Source organism: Melanerpes formicivorus, unplaced genomic scaffold (genome assembly GCF_026170545.1).
Source record: "Melanerpes formicivorus ecotype bairdi unplaced genomic scaffold, bMelFor1.0.p_v2 SCAF_81, whole genome shotgun sequence".
Lineage (NCBI taxonomy): Eukaryota > Metazoa > Chordata > Aves > Piciformes > Picidae > Melanerpes > Melanerpes formicivorus.
In genome coordinates, this window is record NW_027142433.1 from 1,769,330 (window position 1) to 1,786,841 (window position 17,512).

At 59.7% G+C, this 17,512-nt stretch overlaps 1 protein-coding gene across 1 annotated transcript; it reads left to right on the top strand.

Annotated features, from left to right (window-relative positions):
- Positions 1–445: 445 nt before the first annotated feature.
- Positions 446–16,317, top strand: LOC137454476 (regulator of G-protein signaling 5). Its single transcript, XM_068164504.1, has 5 exons — positions 446–568; positions 7,191–7,301; positions 10,049–10,110; positions 10,229–10,395; positions 11,216–16,317. Exons 1-5 carry the CDS (start codon positions 525–527, stop codon positions 11,375–11,377), a joined length of 546 nt encoding a protein of 181 aa, XP_068020605.1. The 5' UTR covers positions 446–524; the 3' UTR covers positions 11,378–16,317.
- The last annotated feature ends 1,195 nt before the right edge of the window (positions 16,318–17,512 follow it).

Here is a 17,512-nt window from a genome sequence, read left to right on the forward strand (position 1 = left end):
TCTCCAGGAGGGTGGTGAGAGCCTGGCACAGGCTGCCCAGGGAGGTGGTGGAAGCCTCCTGCCTGGAGGTGTTTGCAGCCAGGCTGGAGGTGGCTGTGAGCAACCTGCTGTGGTGTGAGGTGTCCCTGGCCATGGCAGGGGGTTGGAGCTGGCTGAGCCTTGAGCTCCCTTCCAACCCTGACAGTTCTGTGATCCTAAGATGTCATCAAGAAGAAACCCTTTGGGCTTTCTGAAGCCCCCCAAACACCAGTCTGCTTACCTGATCTCACCCCAGAAAAAACCCCACAAACCACATTGTTTCCGCTTGTGTGAGCTGAGAGAGCAGAAAGCAAAGCCCAGGAGGTGCCGGGGCCGGGGCCAGCCGCGGCGGGGCGGCCGGCATTGGCTGCAGGGCTGGCGGGGGTCCAGCTCCTGACGCTATATAGTAGCGAAGGGGGGAGCCGGGCTGCAGAGCGACTGCCGCCGCCGGCCCGAGCCCTCTCTCACACCCTTCTGACGGCCGAGGGAAACCGCAGCCTGCCAAGATGTGCAAAGGATTAGCGGCGCTGCCCCACACGTGCCTGGAGAGGTGAGAACCGACAGCGAGCAGCAGCGGCGTGCGGGGCTGCCTCCGTGCGGGGCTGCCTCCGTGCGGGGCTGCCGGCGTGCGGGGCTGCCTCCGTGCGGGGCTCTGCCTCCCTGCGGGGCTCTGCCTCCCTGCGGGGCTCTGCCTCCCTGCGGGGCTCTGCCTCCCTGCGGGGCTCTGCCTCCCTGCGGGGCTCTGCCTCCCTGCGGGGCTCTGCCTCCCTGCGGGGCTGCCTCGGGGCAGAGGGTCCCCTTCCAGCCCAGCCCCGCCAGGGACATCTCTGCTGGGGACTGGGATGGCCCAGCTCTGAACTGGGAGGGAAGGGAGGCTTGCTGGTGGGGGCTTAGTGCGGTGCTGCATGTGGCTGGGACCCTCCGTGGGACAAGTGCTGATCCTGTCCCCAGCTCCCCGCTCCAGTTCAGGAACTTCTCTGCTGGGCTGCCTCAAACCCACTCCTCGACCTCAGCTGCTCACCTGTGTGGGCCCAGAGCAGAAGCCTGTTGTCCTCAGGCCTTGGTGCTTGCAGAACACAGAGGGGAGAGAACAGGCAGGAGAGGGTTTGCCTTTCTGATGCAGAACCAGCCCTGGCTCCAGAGCAGCTCAGAATCCTCTTTGACTGCTTGCATCTCCCTTGGGCATGGATTGGCTGCCCCCAGCCCCTCTTGTGAGGCTTGGCTCTGTGCAGTGCCTGCTCTCCAATGCTTGTGACACCCATCCTCACCTTCATCTGCCATGAAACCTGCCCAGGGTGCTGGTGGTGCTTCCTAGGCTGCTTACAGCCCTTGGGGACCCGGGCAGGCTCCAGCCCTCAGCCATCTCCATGCTGATGCAAACACACAGAGCTGGAGGGGCTTTGGAGGGCATGAGAAACAGAGTTGCAAGGGAGGCCACAGGATGAGGCTGGGATCTCCATACAGCATCAGGATGCTCAATCCTCCACCAAAGGAGGAGGAAACCTGGCAGAATTTGCAAGTGAATTACCCAGCAAGGATTTCCTCACAGCTGCAAGTACCTCTGAGATGAGAGTGAGCGGCATGCATTGCCCTGGAGGGAGCTCAGGAGAAGTCCTGCTCCATCAGCTTAAGTTGCTGCTGCCTGCCCAAAAGCAAATCCTCATCACAGGCAGGGACAGGACCATGGGCTGTGACCCTTTCCTTCCCTGAAACGCGCTTTTGGCCAGCCTCATGCATACCTGGCTTGGCCTCCTGCAGCACAAGCAGCACTCTTCCAGACACACCTCTGCTCTGGTGGCAGCTTTGTTGGCACTCTCCTGCTTTCTACCAGCACATTAGAGCTTTGGTTGGTTTGAGGTGGGTTTTGCTGTTGCTGTGCTGATGCTTTTGCTGGCCTCTGTTACCCCTCCAAATCTGCTTGCAGCCTACCAATTGTAGCTGGAGTCAGGTCTGGCTTTGTCCCCTGTGCATCATTCTGTGCTGCTTTCTGGGGAATTCCAGCAGCTGCTTCCTTGCCAGCCTCTCAGGACCCTCCTGCAGTCTCTCAGGACCCTCCTGCAGTCTCTCAGGACCCTCCTGCAGTCTCTCAGGACCCTCCTGCAGTCTCTCAGGACTGCTGTACCTGGGGAGTGCAGCCCCTGTTGCTCCTCCCTTCTGTCCATGCACAGAAGATGCTGAACAGCAGAGCCCCAGCCCGTGCTCCCACCCAGGGAGCATCCCCTGGGTGCTGAATGCCACCCTGTCATCCAGGAGGTGACCTTCTCCCCTGCAGCTTCCTGCAGGCCAAAGGGGTTGGTGCCCCCTGCCCTCTGCAGAGAGGGCTGGTAGACTTGAAGGAATGTCTTCATACTGCCAGCACTGCCTTGACTGCTCTCCAGTAGACCATATTTGTCCATGTGTCCACCATGGCTGTCTGGTGCAGCTGCTTCTGACATGCTGGTACAGCATCACCCTTCACAGCTCCTCAAATCCCCTCTGGAGCCCTTTTTCCCCCTCAAGGGGCATCCCCTGTGGCACCTCCCTGCCCTTAGGCACAGCAGCAGCTTCAGCTTTCAGCTCTAGCTTTATCTTCTCTAAACTTCATTTCTTCCTTTCTGGTTTTGTTTTTCAAGCTGGAGTTTCTCCTGGCCCTCCCCAGGAGCCTTCTTGTTCTCCCTGTGTTTGACAGAGCCCATATTTTCTTTTAATGATTCTTGGAAGCTGCTTCTCAGACTTTTTCTTGGCTTGCTCCTGTCTGTTCTCACACTTTAACCTTCCACAGTTTACGGTCCTCTTGCTTTTTCCTCCCTGGGACAGAGCTGGGGCAGCTTTGAAGGATGCCTTCTTGTTTAGATCTGCCTCTTTTTGTCCTGCTGCTTGGCCTTTGCTGAAGCCTGGCTTGAAAGCTTGCAATACATCTGCTGCAGGACGCCAGGATGATAGCTTTAAATAGCCCTTCCCTCCCACCAGCTTCCAAGCACTCAGCCCTCTGGCTCTCCTCTCTCTCTTCCTTCCAAGAGCTTCCTCATCTTCACCGGCTCCCTGTGTTTCCTGAGGGTCTGAGAGCTGAGGACTTGCCCAGGAGGAGGGGAGATTCTCGCTGCTGTCCCCACACCAGGGCCTGCAGGGCTTCAGCAGGATGGGCAGGCACCGGTGGTCCATCGACAGTGCCATGGGATGGAGTCACCCAGTAGGGGCTGTGACAGGAGTCCAGCACCAACCCAGGAGCTCGGGCTGGGGAGAAACCACCTACAGCACAGCCCGAAGGGCAGGAGCCACGGGGCTGAGCTTAAGTAGAGCCCCTGGCCGTGGGCAGGGCTGGGGCTCAGCTGGGGCTGCTCAGGGCCATTGAGGCCCATCAGAGCCCTTTGAACCTGTCAGGTGCTGGCCATGTGTGATTGTCAGAGGGTGGGAATCCGAGAGCAAGGTTTTGAAGCAGTCTGAGCATGCTGCAGCAGAGTGCTTGCAGCTGTGTGAAGCCCCTGGCAGCTGCACACAGTCTGGTGCCTGTGCTGTCCACACCAGGCAGGGGGTTCCCCAGCTCTGCTCAGGCAGCATCAGAGTCCTGCTCCTGTTCCCCACCTCCTTTGTCTGTCGTGTGGGAGGTTTGGCTCTCAGTGCCCCTGCTCTCACAGCCCAGGTTTCCCCCCTGCCTGCTCAGGACCCTTGACACCAATCATCCTTGCTTCAGAGGTGGGCAAGCCCCTTTCCCCTTGCTTTCCACTGCTGCTTCTGCCAGGCAACCCCCCCATGGTGGTCCAGCCACCTGCAGGGGACCATCCCTGCTGCACAGCACTTGGTACCAGCAGCAGGATGGACCCAGCCATGTCCCCAGCTCTGCCCTCCTGGGCATGGGGCAGTGACAGGGAGGAGAGCCAAGTGGCACCTGGCATTTCTGCTCAGCCCCTGTTGGAGGGGTGCTCCCTGAGCCCACATGTCCCCTTCCCCACAGAATGTATCTGCTTGGAAGAGACCTCAAAGCTCATCCAGTCCAGTCCTTGACCCAGCACTGAAGGGCCAACACCAAACCATGCTCCTAAGTGCCAGGTCCTGCTTGAATAGCCCCAGGCATGGTGACTGCAGCACTGCCCTGGGCAGAGCATCCCAGTGTCTGAGAACCCTTTCAGTGAAGAAATATTCCCTGAGACCCAGCTTGAACCTCCCCTGGTGCAGCTTGGAACCATTTCCTCTGGCCTTGTTGCTGACACCAAGGAGCAGAGGCTGCTCCCTCCTCACTCCAACCTCCCTTCAGGGAGCTGCAGAGAGCAGTGAGGTCTCCCTCAGCCTCCTCTTCTCCAGCCTGAACACCCCCAGCTCCCTCAGATGCTCCTCACAGGCCATGTGTTCCAGGCCCTTCAGGAGCCTTGTTGCCCTTCTCTGGACGTGCTCCAGCCCCTCAATGTCCTTCCTGTAGTGAGGGGCCCAGAAGGGAGCTGTGGCCACAAGCACAGACATCTGGGAAAGATCAGCTGAGGAAGAGCTGCCCTGCCCCATCAGCTCTCCAGGGGCACCCTCTGCACCCACACATTGCTTTGGTGCTAATGGGACTGCAGCTTCTTCCCCCTTCTGCTGTGCCATCCTTCTGGGTACGGGCTGTGCCATGGGGGTCCCAGCATGGCAATGCCAGCCAGAGGGGGGCCAAGGGGCACCTGAGGCTCACAGGAGAGCCAGCCCCACGCTGGCCATCAGGAGTCAGCTCCAGCTGAGAGCATTTGAGCACATTCATTAGGGGAAGCAGGACAGATGGTGCCTGGCAGCTTCCCTGTCCCACAGATACCTCGGTGTGGGAGTGTGGAGACCTCCTCACCCTCCTCCTGAGGTCCTGATCTTTCCAGGCAAGACTCAAGTTTTCTCAGAAGCAGAGGCAAGGGAGGCTGTCCCTGTAGCCACTGACATTTCCCATGCAGACAGCTGGGGCTCTGGGTGTGCTCTGCCCTGCTCTGCCCAGGGCTGCACCCCTCTGACAGGCAGTCCAAGGCTCCGGGCTGCTCCTCTGCAAGGGGGGCTGGGGGTGGAGGCTGGGGGGGAGCAGAGGCTGCACCAGGTCTCAAAAGTCATCCACCAGGGCTGGAGGGTGGAAAATCAAAACACAGAGGCAGTTTTACAGGCGGGGGGAGGGGTGGGGGGGGAATGTTAAAGGAATGGAAATGAAAGAGCAGTGATCATCCACAGAGGCCTTATGAAAATAAACAGCAGAGGGGAGAAGCAGAGCACTGGGAGCCCTGAAGCTGGGGAGCTACAGCCCAGCTGTGACAGCCATCCTGTGCTGAGGGCACCGAGCCCAGCTGCCCACGTGGGCAAGGTGTTGGCCCCTTGCTCTCATCCACCTCCTGTGGCCAGCAAGGTGGCCTGGCAGGTACCAAACGCTGCTGTGCTGGGCAAAAGTCCTTGCCTGCAAAGGCAGGGCTTAGGGGAGAGCTGCTTTCATCCTGGCATTTGGTCAGGCTCATGCAGCACACCTGAGTTTTGCCTGGCTTGCCCTCGACAGCACCAGCGGGCTGCAGCAGAGGGGAGCCTCTGACCAGATGCTCAGGGCAGTGTTGCAGATTGCACTGGGCTAGGAAAGGAAGGTTTTGGGAGACAGCTGAGGCTGCTGCCGAGCCCCAGGAGCCCTCATGTCTCTGTGTCCTCCAGATGGAGGAGTGGAGCACATCAGTGGTGTCTGGCACCCAGCCTTTGGCAGTCAGGCTACTCTGAAACCCTTCTTCCCCTTCTGCCCAGGGGAAGGAGCACCCAGGAGGTACCAGTTTGCAGAACCCTTCCCACTGCAGGCATGAGGCTTACAGAGACATCTCTCCCTCTCTACTCTGCCCTGCTGAGACCACACCTGGAATATTGCATCCAGTTCTGGGCTCCCCAGTTCCAGAGAGACAGAGACCTGCTGGGGAGAGTCCAAGGCAGAGCCAGGAGGATGCTTAGGGGACTTGAGCATCTCCCCCGGGAAGAGAGACTGAGAGCCCTGGGGCTGTTGAGTCTGGAGAAGAGAAGGCTGAGAGGGATCTGATCAATGTCGATCAATAGCTGAGGGGTGGGGGGCCTGGGGAGGGGGCCAAGCTCTCTTGGGTGGTGCACAGCAATAAGCCAAGGAGCAAAGGGTTGAAGCTTGAACAGAGAAGGTTTCAGCTCAGCATGAGGAGAAACTTCTTTGGTGTGAGGGTGCCAGAGCCCTGGAGCAGGCTGCCCAGGGGGCTGTGGAGTCTCCTTCTGGGGAGCCTTTCCAACCCCCCCTGGATGCATTCCTGTGCAGCCTGCCCTGGGTGATGCTGCTCTGGCAGGGGTTGGCCTGGGTGATCCCTGGAGGTCCCTTCCAACCTCTAGTGTCCTGTGACCTGTAAGGGCACCCTGCCCTGAGTGCTGCTGGCAGTGTGGGGCTGGTGGGTGCAGCATGGATCAGGGCTCCACGTGGGGCTGGCAGTGCTGTGTGGCCCAGCCCAGCCCCCTGCCCTGCCTCCTCTCCTCACCAGCCCTTCCATCTCCTCACCAGCCTGTCCTCGGGGCTCATCACTATAGAAACTGAGTGCTGCACACACATCCCCTAATTCATCCTGGGAGCAGCCTGCCAGCTCCACTGATACAATTATCCCAGCCACAGATGGGCACAAAGCAGCGAGATCAAGATCAAGAGCCACCGCTCACTCTAAGTGCCCAGCCTGAGCCGCTCAGCCAGGCCCCGTGCAGCACCAGGGACATCTGGGTCGTCTGTAATCAATGACAGAGCTTTGTACCTCTTCAGTGGCCAGGCTGACGTTTGTGTGGGCACAGGGCAGGGACTATAGAGGCATAGAATTGTCAGGGGTGGAAGGGAGCTCAAGGCTCCGCCAGTCCCAACCCCCTGCCATGGGCAGGGACACCTCACACCACAGCAGGTTGCTCACAGCCACCTCCAGCCTGGCTGCAAACACCTCCAGGCAGGAGGCTTCCACCACCTCCCTGGGCAGCCTGTGCCAGGCTCTCATCACTCTCCTGGGGAACAACTTCTTCCTCACAGCCAATCTCAATCTCCTCACTTCCAGTTCTGCTCCCTCCCCCCAGTCCTATCCCTCCCTGACACCCTCACAAGTCCCTCCCCAGCTTTCTTGTAGCCCCCTGCAGATCCTGGAAGGCCACAATGAGGTCTCCTGAGTCTTCTCCTCTCCAGACTGATCAGCCCCATCTCTCTCCAGCTGACCTGTGTCTGCTCACCCCTTCTGCAGGGCCAAGGAGATCAAGACCAAACTGGGCACACTGCTCCAGAAGCCTGACTCCAGCATTGACTTCATCATCCCCTACCCAGAGAAGCCAGAGAAGCCACCCAAGGCCCAGAAGTGAGTAACTGCGCTGGGGCAGGCGCTGCTGGTGCCAGTGCCTGGCCTGAGGGGTGGGTGCAAGCCCTTCTGGGGTGCAGAGGAGCTGCAGCCCCTGCTGTGGGTGGGCACAGGAGGCTGGCAGGGCAGGTGACACGCTCCTGCTGAGCTGTCAGCCCAGAGCTACGTCAGGGCAGCGTGAGATGTGTCAGGCAGTGCAGCTTTCTGGAAACCAGAGTCCTCACAGAAACTCAATTTGCTTTTGATGAGATTTCAGCTTATTTGATAAAGGTCCTGCCAGAGGCACATGGCACTTGGGCTTCTCTGAGTCACCTGCCCCAGCCCAGAGGTGCCAGCCTCGCAGAGGCTCGGGGGTGGCAGCGATTCCCCGTGCTGGGTGCGCGGTGCCAGGGGGTGATGCCTGGCTCTGGGCAGCTTCGTGCTGATGGCTCCTGCTCATTTTAGTGCCTTCATCTGAGCCTCTGCTCCCCAGCACCCAGCTGGTTTAGGGACAAAGCAAAGCAGAGGTGAAGCTGTAGAGGCTGAGGGACTGTGCTGCAGGATTAAGAGTTCAGAGAGGGCAAAACAAACCTTGACAAGAAAGATCAGCTTGACTCCCAAAGCAGGATGGCTTCCCAGACACAGGCTGATGGCCTCACCTGGGGCACCTCCAGCCCAGGATCAGGCAGCTGAGCCAGGTGCCTGAGCTGCTGCCTTGCCTTGTTTGCCACCCCTCAGCCCTGCTGCCACTGGCTGCATGTGGCTGCCCAGGGGACACCTGCCACTGCCTCGGGGAGTTCCTCCCTGCCTTTGAGCGGCACCCAGACACACACAGTGCTGGAGCACCCATGTCTGACAGCACCCAGACTGCCTCATTGCTGAAGGGAGGAGAGGCTGCCTGCCCTGACCAGCCCAGCTGATGGCCCTGGGAGTGAGGGCTCCTCTGGGGGGCTTGAGTGGCTGTGCCATGATGAAAGCCTGGAGGGACAAACTCCTGCTTTTCCCAGGGCCAGCTTTCTATTGCCCCTCCTAAATCACAGCTTTTTGGTTGGCACTGCTCCCTCTGCCCACGCTCCCCTTCAACCCAGGCAATGCCACTCCAAACTGGTAACCCTCTGCCAAGGGACTACTGAAAATCCAGAGCAAACCTGAACCCCAACACTGACCCTGACAAGAGCTGGGGGCACTTTGAAGGCTGCAGCGTGCCGGGATGCTTGCCCCCACGAGAGCTGGCTGGGCAGGGCAGGCAGAGCCCTGGTGAGCAGCACGTTTCTGTGCTCAGTCACTGCCAGGATGCCTCTGTGAAGGAGACACATTTGTCCCCATTAGCTGTCTCTGCACAGAGCCAGAGAACATTTTCACTCCCCACTGGCCGGGGGAGTTGTTTACCTCTGCGCTTGCACCGCGGCGCAGCCTTGGCATCGCTCAGCCCCCGGGCAGCCGATCCGCAGCTAATAGCATCCCCGGGACGCTCGGGCAGGGGAGAAGTGGATTTGGTAGTTTCCAGGAAACCTTGGATCGTGTTGGTGCGCTGCAGAGGCGTTCCCCTCAGCGCGGCGGGGATCACCTGGCAGGAGCCTGGGGGCAGGGAAAGCTTTTCATCCTTGATCGCCAATGCAGATGCGATCCAAGGTCCGGATGTGAGCGATCAGAGCTCTCAACGTGGTCTTCGCTGCTGGGTGCTGGTGATCTGATGACAAGAGAAGGCTGGACACCCACCAGCCTGAGCAGGTGCTGTGTTTGTGCCAGTCTCCTCTCCCTGCTAGAGCCAGTGGGCAGGGCAGCTGGGTAGGAGTGCCTGCCCTTTCCCTGGACCCACCGTTGAAGCACCAAGCCCCCCAAGACTGGCAGCTTGTCCTGCCCACTGCTCCCTCTCCAGCCCTGGGGCTGATCTCCACACCCAGAGGGTTTTGGCCCCAGCACGTGGTCCCTGTGCCAGCAAAAGAAGCCTGAGAGCAGTGGTGCCCATGGAGAGCTGTGATCATCTGTGGCCACCCCTGTGCTTGGTGGCATGAGGAGCTTCCCTTCCCCTCCACTGTAGGGATCAGCCTTGTGCTCCAGAGCAGCTCCATCATACTCCTAGGGACTTAAGCCACCCCCCTCCCCCGACCACAAAACCACAAACAACCCCCCCCAGAGCTCTTCAGCCACATCACAAGTGTTGCCGTTGGGAAAAAACAGCAAAACAACAAACCCAAACCAAATGAGTAGGAAAAAGCAGGCTCAGGAAGAGCCCTGAAGGTTTCCACCGGGGAGGGAAGGAGATGAGGCCAGTGTCCTGCCCCCACAGGGCGTGGGAATGGGGCGGGGAGGCTGTGGGAGTGGAGGGACGCTGACCCCAGCCCCGCAGCGCAGGGCTGCAGCGATCCGGCCCCCTCCCCCCGCCCCCTCAAGCTGAGACCATCTCTCCCTGCTCCAGCAGGAAGACGCAGGGATGCTTCCCAGCTGCCTGCAGAGCCACCTTCTGCCCTGCCGTGCACAGGCACCGGGGGATCTGGGGCTGCAGGGGGGGCTCCGGGGCTGCAGAGGGGGCTCCCTGCCTTTCACTCACAGCTCTGCCCAAACTCGAGGGAATTTGCCCACCCAGCCCCATCCTCACCCTCCCTGGCCCTCGGCTCTCCCCAGCAGGAAGGTACTTGTGCTGCCATGCAGCCTCCACAGCTTATTCCATTCCTCCCCGTTTGTAAGTGACTGCTTTAAGAGCCTGGAGCCCGGAGCAGGGCTGGGGGACAGACATGGAGCCCCTGGGCTTTCTTCACTCCCTTCAGGCCGTCACCGGAGGAGGCTCTGCAGTGGCGAGACTCCCTGGAGAAGCTCCTGCAAAACCCCTGTGAGTTCACATGCCCTGCTGCTCCTGTTCCCCCAGCCCACATCCCCTCCTGGTGCTCGGGGGGGGCTCAGGCTCCCTGGGAGCAGCAGTGCTCAGGGTGGGCTCGGCCCATCACCAGATGGGCTTGCCAGCTTCCACAGCTTCCTGCGCTCCGAGTTCAGCGAGGAGAACGTCGAGTTCTGGGCGGCCTGCGAGGACTACAAGAAGACTAAGTCACCCCTGAAGATGGCAGAGAAGGCCAAGAAGATCTATGAGGAGTTCATCCAGACGGAGGCTCCCAAAGAGGTCAGCTGCCACGGGGCAGGAGAGGGTCCTGGGAGGGATGAGGCTGCTGCTGTGGTGGCCTCCAGAGGAGGGGGGCACTGGTTGCAGGACAGCTTGCACCATGGCTGAGGGGCTCAGAGGGCTCCACCCTCGGCAAGGGGCAGCCTCCTCCCAGTGTGTTGCACTCCCACCTCTCACAGCCCTGGTGTCTGCATGCTCAGCCTCTGATGGGCTGCCTCCTGCCACAGGTACCTCCTCCCCACAGCTGGCTTAGTTTAATCACAAGAGCTGAGAGTTCACAGTAATCCTCCTCCCTGCTCCAGCTGTGCTGCAGGAGGGACCTCATCCTCACAGATCTGCCACCAGTAACTGCCCCATGACCCTTGGGTGGGTGCTGGTGGGGCAGAGCAGGCAAGGGGAGATCCTAGTACCCACCCCTCACAGATCTGCCACCAGTAACTGCCCCATGACCCTTGGGTGGGTGCTGGTGGGGCAGAGCAGGCAAGGGGAGATCCTAGTACCCACCCCTCACAGATCTGCCACCAGTAACTGCCCCATGACCCTTGGGTGGGTGCTGGTGGGGCAGAGCAGGCAAGGGGAGGTCCTAGTACCCACCCCTCACAGATCTGCCACCAGTAACTGCCCCATGACCCTTGGGTGGGTACTGGTGGGGCAGAGCAGGCAAGGGGAGATCCTAGTACCCACCCCTCACAGATCTGCCACCAGTAACTGCCCCATGACCCTGGTGTGGGTGCTGGTGGGGCAGAGCAGGCAAGGAGAGGTCCTAGTACCCCCCCCCTCAGCAGGGCAGGGTCCCCAACCCTGGTACATTCCACCACAGGTGAATATCGACCACTTCACCAAGGCTGTGACCATGAAGAACCTGGTGGAGCCATCCCCCAGCAGCTTTGACATGGCCCAGAAGAGGATCTTTGGCCTGATGGAGAAAGACTCCCTGCCCAGATTCGTGCGGTCAGAGCTCTACCAGGAGCTGGTCAAGTAGCAGTGCGGCAGGGCTGTGCCAGGCGCTCCCCGCGGGCCCTCCCCACTGCTTCTGCCTCCACACCTGCCCCTGCTCCTGCTCCTGCAGCTGCTTTGCTTCCCCCCTACCACCCCAGATAGAAAACCCACCCAGGGGCTTTGCTAAACATCTCCCCCTGTGCTTTGGACTGTCAGGTGTCCTGATGTTTCCTCTCCCAGGGTCTCTTTCCCCTCCCACGAAGAACAAATAGCAGGGAGCCCTGGTGACCCTCCCTGGGTTTGGGACCCAGAAGGGTGGTGGAGTAGCCCCAGCCCTGCCATGACCAGGAGCACTTGGGCAGCCAGCACTGTGGGGCTTGGCTTTAGCTGGAGGCTCTGAGTCACAGCTTTGCCTTCTCTGGACCTCTCAGGACATAGAATCATAGAACTGTCAGGGTTGGAAGGGAGCTCGAGGCTCAGCCAGTGCCAACCCCCTGCCATGGCCAGGGACACCTCACACCACAGCAGGTTGCTCACAGCCACCTCCAGCCTGGCTGCAAACACCTCCAGGCAGGAGGCTTCCACCACCTCCCTGGGCAGCCTGTGCCAGGCCCTCACCACCCTCCTGGGGAACAACTTCTTCATGGCAATTTTTCTCCCAGTTTTGCTCATGTGTCTGGTTTGGCCCAGGCTTGCTCCCTCCTCCCAGCTTCCCAGGGTGTTGCTGAGCCTCCTCAGAAGGTGCCCTCTGGGTGCTCCTCTCCCCAGCTAAGTCCAGCACACCTCCAGTCCCAGGGTGCAGGCTGGGGCACATCCACCACGCGATTGGCATCGTTTTGTCTTCAGGAAGCAGATGCTCAGCAGGCAGAGGGATGGCTGCCCAGGGGGGGTAGCTGTGTGGAAGGGAGAGTGGCACGGCAGGGACGGCTGTAGGGCAGAGCTGGGCGCACCTGGCTGGCACCGGGGTGGGCAGAGCGAGCCTGCAGCCTGCTCCCCCGTGACCCCGCTGAGAGCCAGCTGAGAGCCGGGCTGTTTGCTCCACGCTGAAGACAGTAAAGAGGATGAAAGGAGATCTGTTTGTCCAACACGCCAGGACTGTTTAGCAACCCAGACCTCCCGCTCGCTCCAGCCGCTTGCACTCCCTACCCTGTTCCCTGCCTGCCGCCCCCAGCGCCTCTGCGCAGCCCTCAGCAGCGCCGCTGGCTGGTGGTGTGCTTCCATGGCAGCTTCAGCTGCTGCTGCAGTTCCTTGCTCCAGCTGCTTCCCTCTGCAGTAGCCAGGCCAGAGCGATGCTTCTGCACAAACCCAGTCAAGGGGCATCGATCAGAGGAGGGAGGAGAATCATGTTGATGGAAACAAAGCTGCAATTGCAACTGTTCAGATCCAATTTGAAACAAAACGAAACAGAACAAACCAAACCAAACTGAAACAAACCAAAACAATCCAGAACAAACCAAACCCCCAACAAACTGAACCCAAACAAACTGAAGCGAACCCAAACAAACCAAACCCAAACAAACTGAACCGAACCCAAACAAACCCAGCCCCCAAACCTCAAAAAACAAACTCAAACAAAACCCTGCCATTGGAAACAGGAGAAATAAACCCCTGGCTCCTTGAACAGATGGCAAACTCCTCTGAGTTTGTGTTTCCTCTCTCTCCTCCCATCTGCCCAGGCCAGGTGTTTCCAGGAGGCTGTCTCTTAAAGACCATCTCTTTGTAAAGCATTGGGAGCCAGCCTGCTGCTCACCTCCGGGAAGAATCCCAGCTGAGGATGGGGCAAGGGCATATATGCATGGAAAGCACCTGGTGCCTCATTTCAGCCTCGAGATCATAGAACCATAGAACTGTCAGGGTTGGAAGGGACCTCAAGGCTCAGCCAGTTCCAGCCCCCTGCCATGGCCAGGGACACCTCACACCACAGCAGGTTGCTCACAGCCACCTCCAGCCTGGCTGCAAACACCTCCAGGCAGGAGGCTTCCACCACCTCCCTGGGCAGCCTGTGCCAGGCTCTCACCACCCTCCTGGGGAACAACTTCTTCCTCACAGCCAATCTCAATCTCCCCACTTCTAGTTCTGCTCCATCCCCCCCAGTCCTATCCCTCCCTCACACCCTCACAAGTCCCTCCCCAAGATGGATGTGAGGACTCCCCCCCGCCATGGGGCATGGATGTTTCATCCCTGTGCTGGCTTCCTGCTGCAGCAGCTGCAGGGCTCTGACTTGCAGCGAGCTGCTTCAGCCAGCAGCTCTCCAGCAGCAGGCAAAACCACCACCCTGGCATCCCAGACCAGCCACCCCCCATCAGGCTGCTCAGCCTGGGCTGCACAAGTCATGAGACTCCATCCCAAATGCAGTAACATAAACAAGGGGCTTGCCAGCCTCTTTAAGACTTTCAAAATCCGATCAAACCCCCACCAGCCCCAAATATTTACGTCTTGTCCCCATGGCGACCGAGGAAAACACCTCCCCGGCTGCAGGAAGTGGGCTCCGTGCTGCAGGCAGGGCTGGGAGGCAGGGCTGGGAGGCAGGGGAAGGATGGAGGCTCTCACAAACGTGACATGTTGCCCTTTTCTTTAAGCTCTGGAGCAAGTGGCCTGGGAAAGGCAGTGCTGGAGGAGCAGGGGCTGAGGCTCCTGGGGCATTTCCCCTTGGCTGAGTGCAGGGGGGCAGCTGGGGCGGCCCCAAAGAGCCCACGAGCAGCAGCAGGGTCCCATCAAAGGGAGGTAGGATCCCCCCAGCAGTGCCCACCGACCAGAGCTGGTGGGCAGCAAGGGGGAGGCAGGGCTGAGCACAGGAGTGGGGACTTGGCCACCTCTTTTGCTGCAGGGTGCTCCCCCCCACCTCTGCCCAGGCCTGCCCCCTGCACCCTCCTAATGCTCTGTGTGCTGGTGTCAAGACAAAGAGGTTCAGCATGTCCAAGCTCCCTGTCTGCAGCGTGGCTCATGGAAATGCAGACCCAAACAGGCTTCCCTGCAGGGAGACCCAGGTAGTTCAGCTTTGCTTCATCCTTTGGCAGCTATTTCCACATGCCCTCACGGTTCCAAAGTGCCAGTGCTGGGATGCTGCTGGAGGTTGGGATGCTGCTGGAGGTTGGGAAGCTGCTGGAGGTTGGGAAGCTGCTGGAGGTTGGCTTGCTGCATGCTAGCAAAACCTGAGCTGCGTTAGCTGCCACAGCCAAGTGTGGGGCAGGGGGAAGGTGGCTGGGTACGTGTTGTGCCAAAGAGAAAGGTGGAGGCTGGGGTCAGGAGAGGTGAAACAGCTCCGTTGTAAATCCCTCCCCAGCTTGATTTCTGCTGAAAGATTGGAAGCCTGCTCTAGGAGGTGACTGAGCAGGTGCCAGGGAGATATTGGGTGGTCCTAGAGAGTGGCCCCCGAAGCCTTTTGGAGCTCTTGGGAAGTTGTGTTTGTGTAGAAGGGTCCTTTGGCTCATGGCTCAGGCAGGCTCTCCCCAGAAAGGAGGCAGTGCCTGTCCCCTCCTCTCGGCTGAGCTTTCCACAGCCCAGAGGCAGTGCCTGTCCCCTCCTCTCGGCTGAGCTTTCCACAGCCCAGAGGCAGTGCCTGTCCCCTCCTCTCGGCTGAGCTTTCCACAGCCCAGAGGCAGTGCCTGTCCCCTCCTCCCGGCTGAGCTTTCCACAGCCCAGAGGCAGTGCCTGTCCCCTCCTCCCGGCTGAGCTTTCCACAGCCCAGAGGCAGTGCCTGTCCCCTCCTCCCGGCTGAGCTCTCCACAGCCCAGAGGCAGTGCCTGTCCCCTCCTCTCCGCTGAGCTTTCCACAGCCCAGAGGCAGTGCCTGTCCCCTCCTCCCGGCTGAGCTCTCCACAGCCCAGAGGCAGTTACTGTCAGGCAGATGCCAACCATTGTACTCCTGGTAAGAAATACTTCATCTTGTGTATGCGATCCCCCTTACTCTCATGAGATTTGTCACACCTATGGGCACTATCCACATGGCACTGCTCCATCCATATCCCTGTAGACACATACAAGTGCACACACACTCACATGTATCTACTCCCAACGCAGGCATCTGGGTGCAGAGTGAAGCAGTGAGTGAGAGAGCCAAAAAGCAGAGTTCCTGGATGTTGTTGAGGATCCCTCATGGAGAGGGGGAGAGGGGGAGAGGGGAGGGTGTTTAGTGCAGTCCTGGATCCCATTGAGGGAAACCTTGGCCATCTACCTGCGTGAACACAAAGGTGCACCTCCCAAAACACCCTCTGAAACCACCCTGTGCCAGTGGCAGCTGGGTGCCCGCAGCCCTGGCGCATCCTGGCACCTGAGCTGGTGCAGGAGGCAGGTCTCGTGCTCTCCAAGGGACCCCCAAGCCCCTGCCGTGGGGCAAGGCAACCCCACGCTGCAGCCAGGGTCCCCAGACACCAGGCACTGCCTCCTTGCCTCCCTGGTGCCCACTCCTCACCATGGGAACAGGCAGAGGAGGGCTCCCTGCAGCTGCATCCCTGCCATTAACACCAGGGGATGGTTTGCTGCATGTTTTCTGCTTACTTCAGTCACCTGGAGCCTTGCACCCCCCTGGCCATGGTAAGAATCACCCAGCCCTCCCCTGACACATTGAGGCAGGGCTCTGCCAGCACTGCCCAGTGGCCTGGGGACTGCTGAAGCCTGCAAGGCAGCACCCTGGAGGGTGCTGAGTATCACAGTGCCACAGTCCATCAGAGCTTGGAAGGGAGCTCCAGAGCTCACCCAGGCCAGAGCAGCATCACCCAGGGCAGGCTGCACAGGAATGCATCCAGGGGGGGTTTGTGGCCAAGGGCTGGAGCAGAGTCAGAAGGAGAGTATTAGAGTATTGGCTCCTCACAGCTGTGAGCAGCAGGAGCTCAGTCTGAGATTGCCCTCTGTGTGATTTCCAGTGGAGATCCTCACGAGGGGAAGGTGTGGGGCACTGCTGTGTGCTGAGGAACTGGTTGTGTTATCTCATATTCTTGTACCACTCACTCAGTAATTCACACATAAAAGTATTCCTGCTACTCTCTCCACAGACTGTTCATTTGGCCTCTGGGCACTGAAGGTGCAACATTGTCCTTACCTTTCACACAGGATGCTCCCAAAACTTACCCCCAAAAGCCTTGGCAAGACCTCTGAGAGCCTCTGAGAGCTTCTGCTGCAAGAGATCACACAGAATCACAGAAACATTCAGGCTGGAGCAGACCTCAGCAGCACCAAGTCCAGCCCAGAGCCCTGCTCTGCAAGGCTCAGCCCTAAACCACAGCCCCAAGCACCACAGCCAAACCACCTTCAAACACCTCCAGCCTTGGGCACTCCACCACCTCCCTGGGCAGCACATTCCAGTCCCTGACCACTCTTGCCAGCAGAAAATTCTTCCTCCTGTCCACTCTGAACCTCCCCAGTGGCAGCTTGAGGCCATTCCCTCTGTTCTGTCACTAATGACCTGTGAGGAGAGACCAGCAGCAGCCTCTCCACAAGGTCCTTTCAGGGAGCTGCAGACAGCAGTGAGGTCTCCCTCAGCCTCCTCTGTTCCACACTAACCATCCCCAGCTCCTTCAGTCTCTCCTCATCAGATTTCTCCTCCAGGCCCTTCCCAGCTTCCTTGCCCTGCTCTGCCCTGGCTCCAGCACCTCCACATCTCTCTTGGATTGAGCTGCCCAGACTGGACACAGCACTCCAGGTGTGGCTCCCCAGAGCTGAGTGCCAGGGGACAATCCCCTCCCTGCTCCTGCTGGCCCCAGCCCTGCTGACCCCAGCCAGACCTGCTGGTTTCTCAGGAAACGGAAAACAGAACAAAAATATCATCCCAGGAGGCTGCTCCAGAGGGAACTCCCCAGCACCAGCAGGGCAGGGGCACCCTGCCCCGCTGCCTAGAGCTGGCTCAGACTGCAGCAGTAGCTGTGGTGCCTGCAGACAGAGAGGCTGAGCAGGAGCCAGCCCAGCTCCTCCCCACCCATGCTGCTGTGGGCAGCAGCTCTGCACTCCAGGGTTTGGTCCCAGGGACAGGTTGAGCTCTGAGCTGAAGCCTGTTCCCCTTTGGGTGCTGGGTGGGTGAGGAGGTGTTCCCTGACTTTCCCTCCTCCAAGGCTGTGAAGGGGGTCCCATGCTCACCCCAGCAAGGATGAGTAATCCCTGTGGTGAGCTCACTGTCAGTCCTAACACAGCCCTCCAAATGCCCAGGGTCATGGTGCTGAAGGTAGCTGAAGGATATAGAGGCTGTT

Excerpts from the sequence above, each read along its gene's own strand:
- LOC137454476 (XM_068164504.1), top strand. The coding sequence starts at position 525 with ATGTGCAAAGGATTAGCGGCGCTGCCCCACACGTGCCTGGAGAG. Across the intron at positions 7,302-10,048 it reads AAGCCACCCAAGGCCCAGAA|GCCGTCACCGGAGGAGGCTC; the intron begins GTGAGTAACTGC and ends CACTCCCTTCAG. Across the intron at positions 10,111-10,228 it reads GAAGCTCCTGCAAAACCCCT|ATGGGCTTGCCAGCTTCCAC; the intron begins GTGAGTTCACAT and ends GCCCATCACCAG.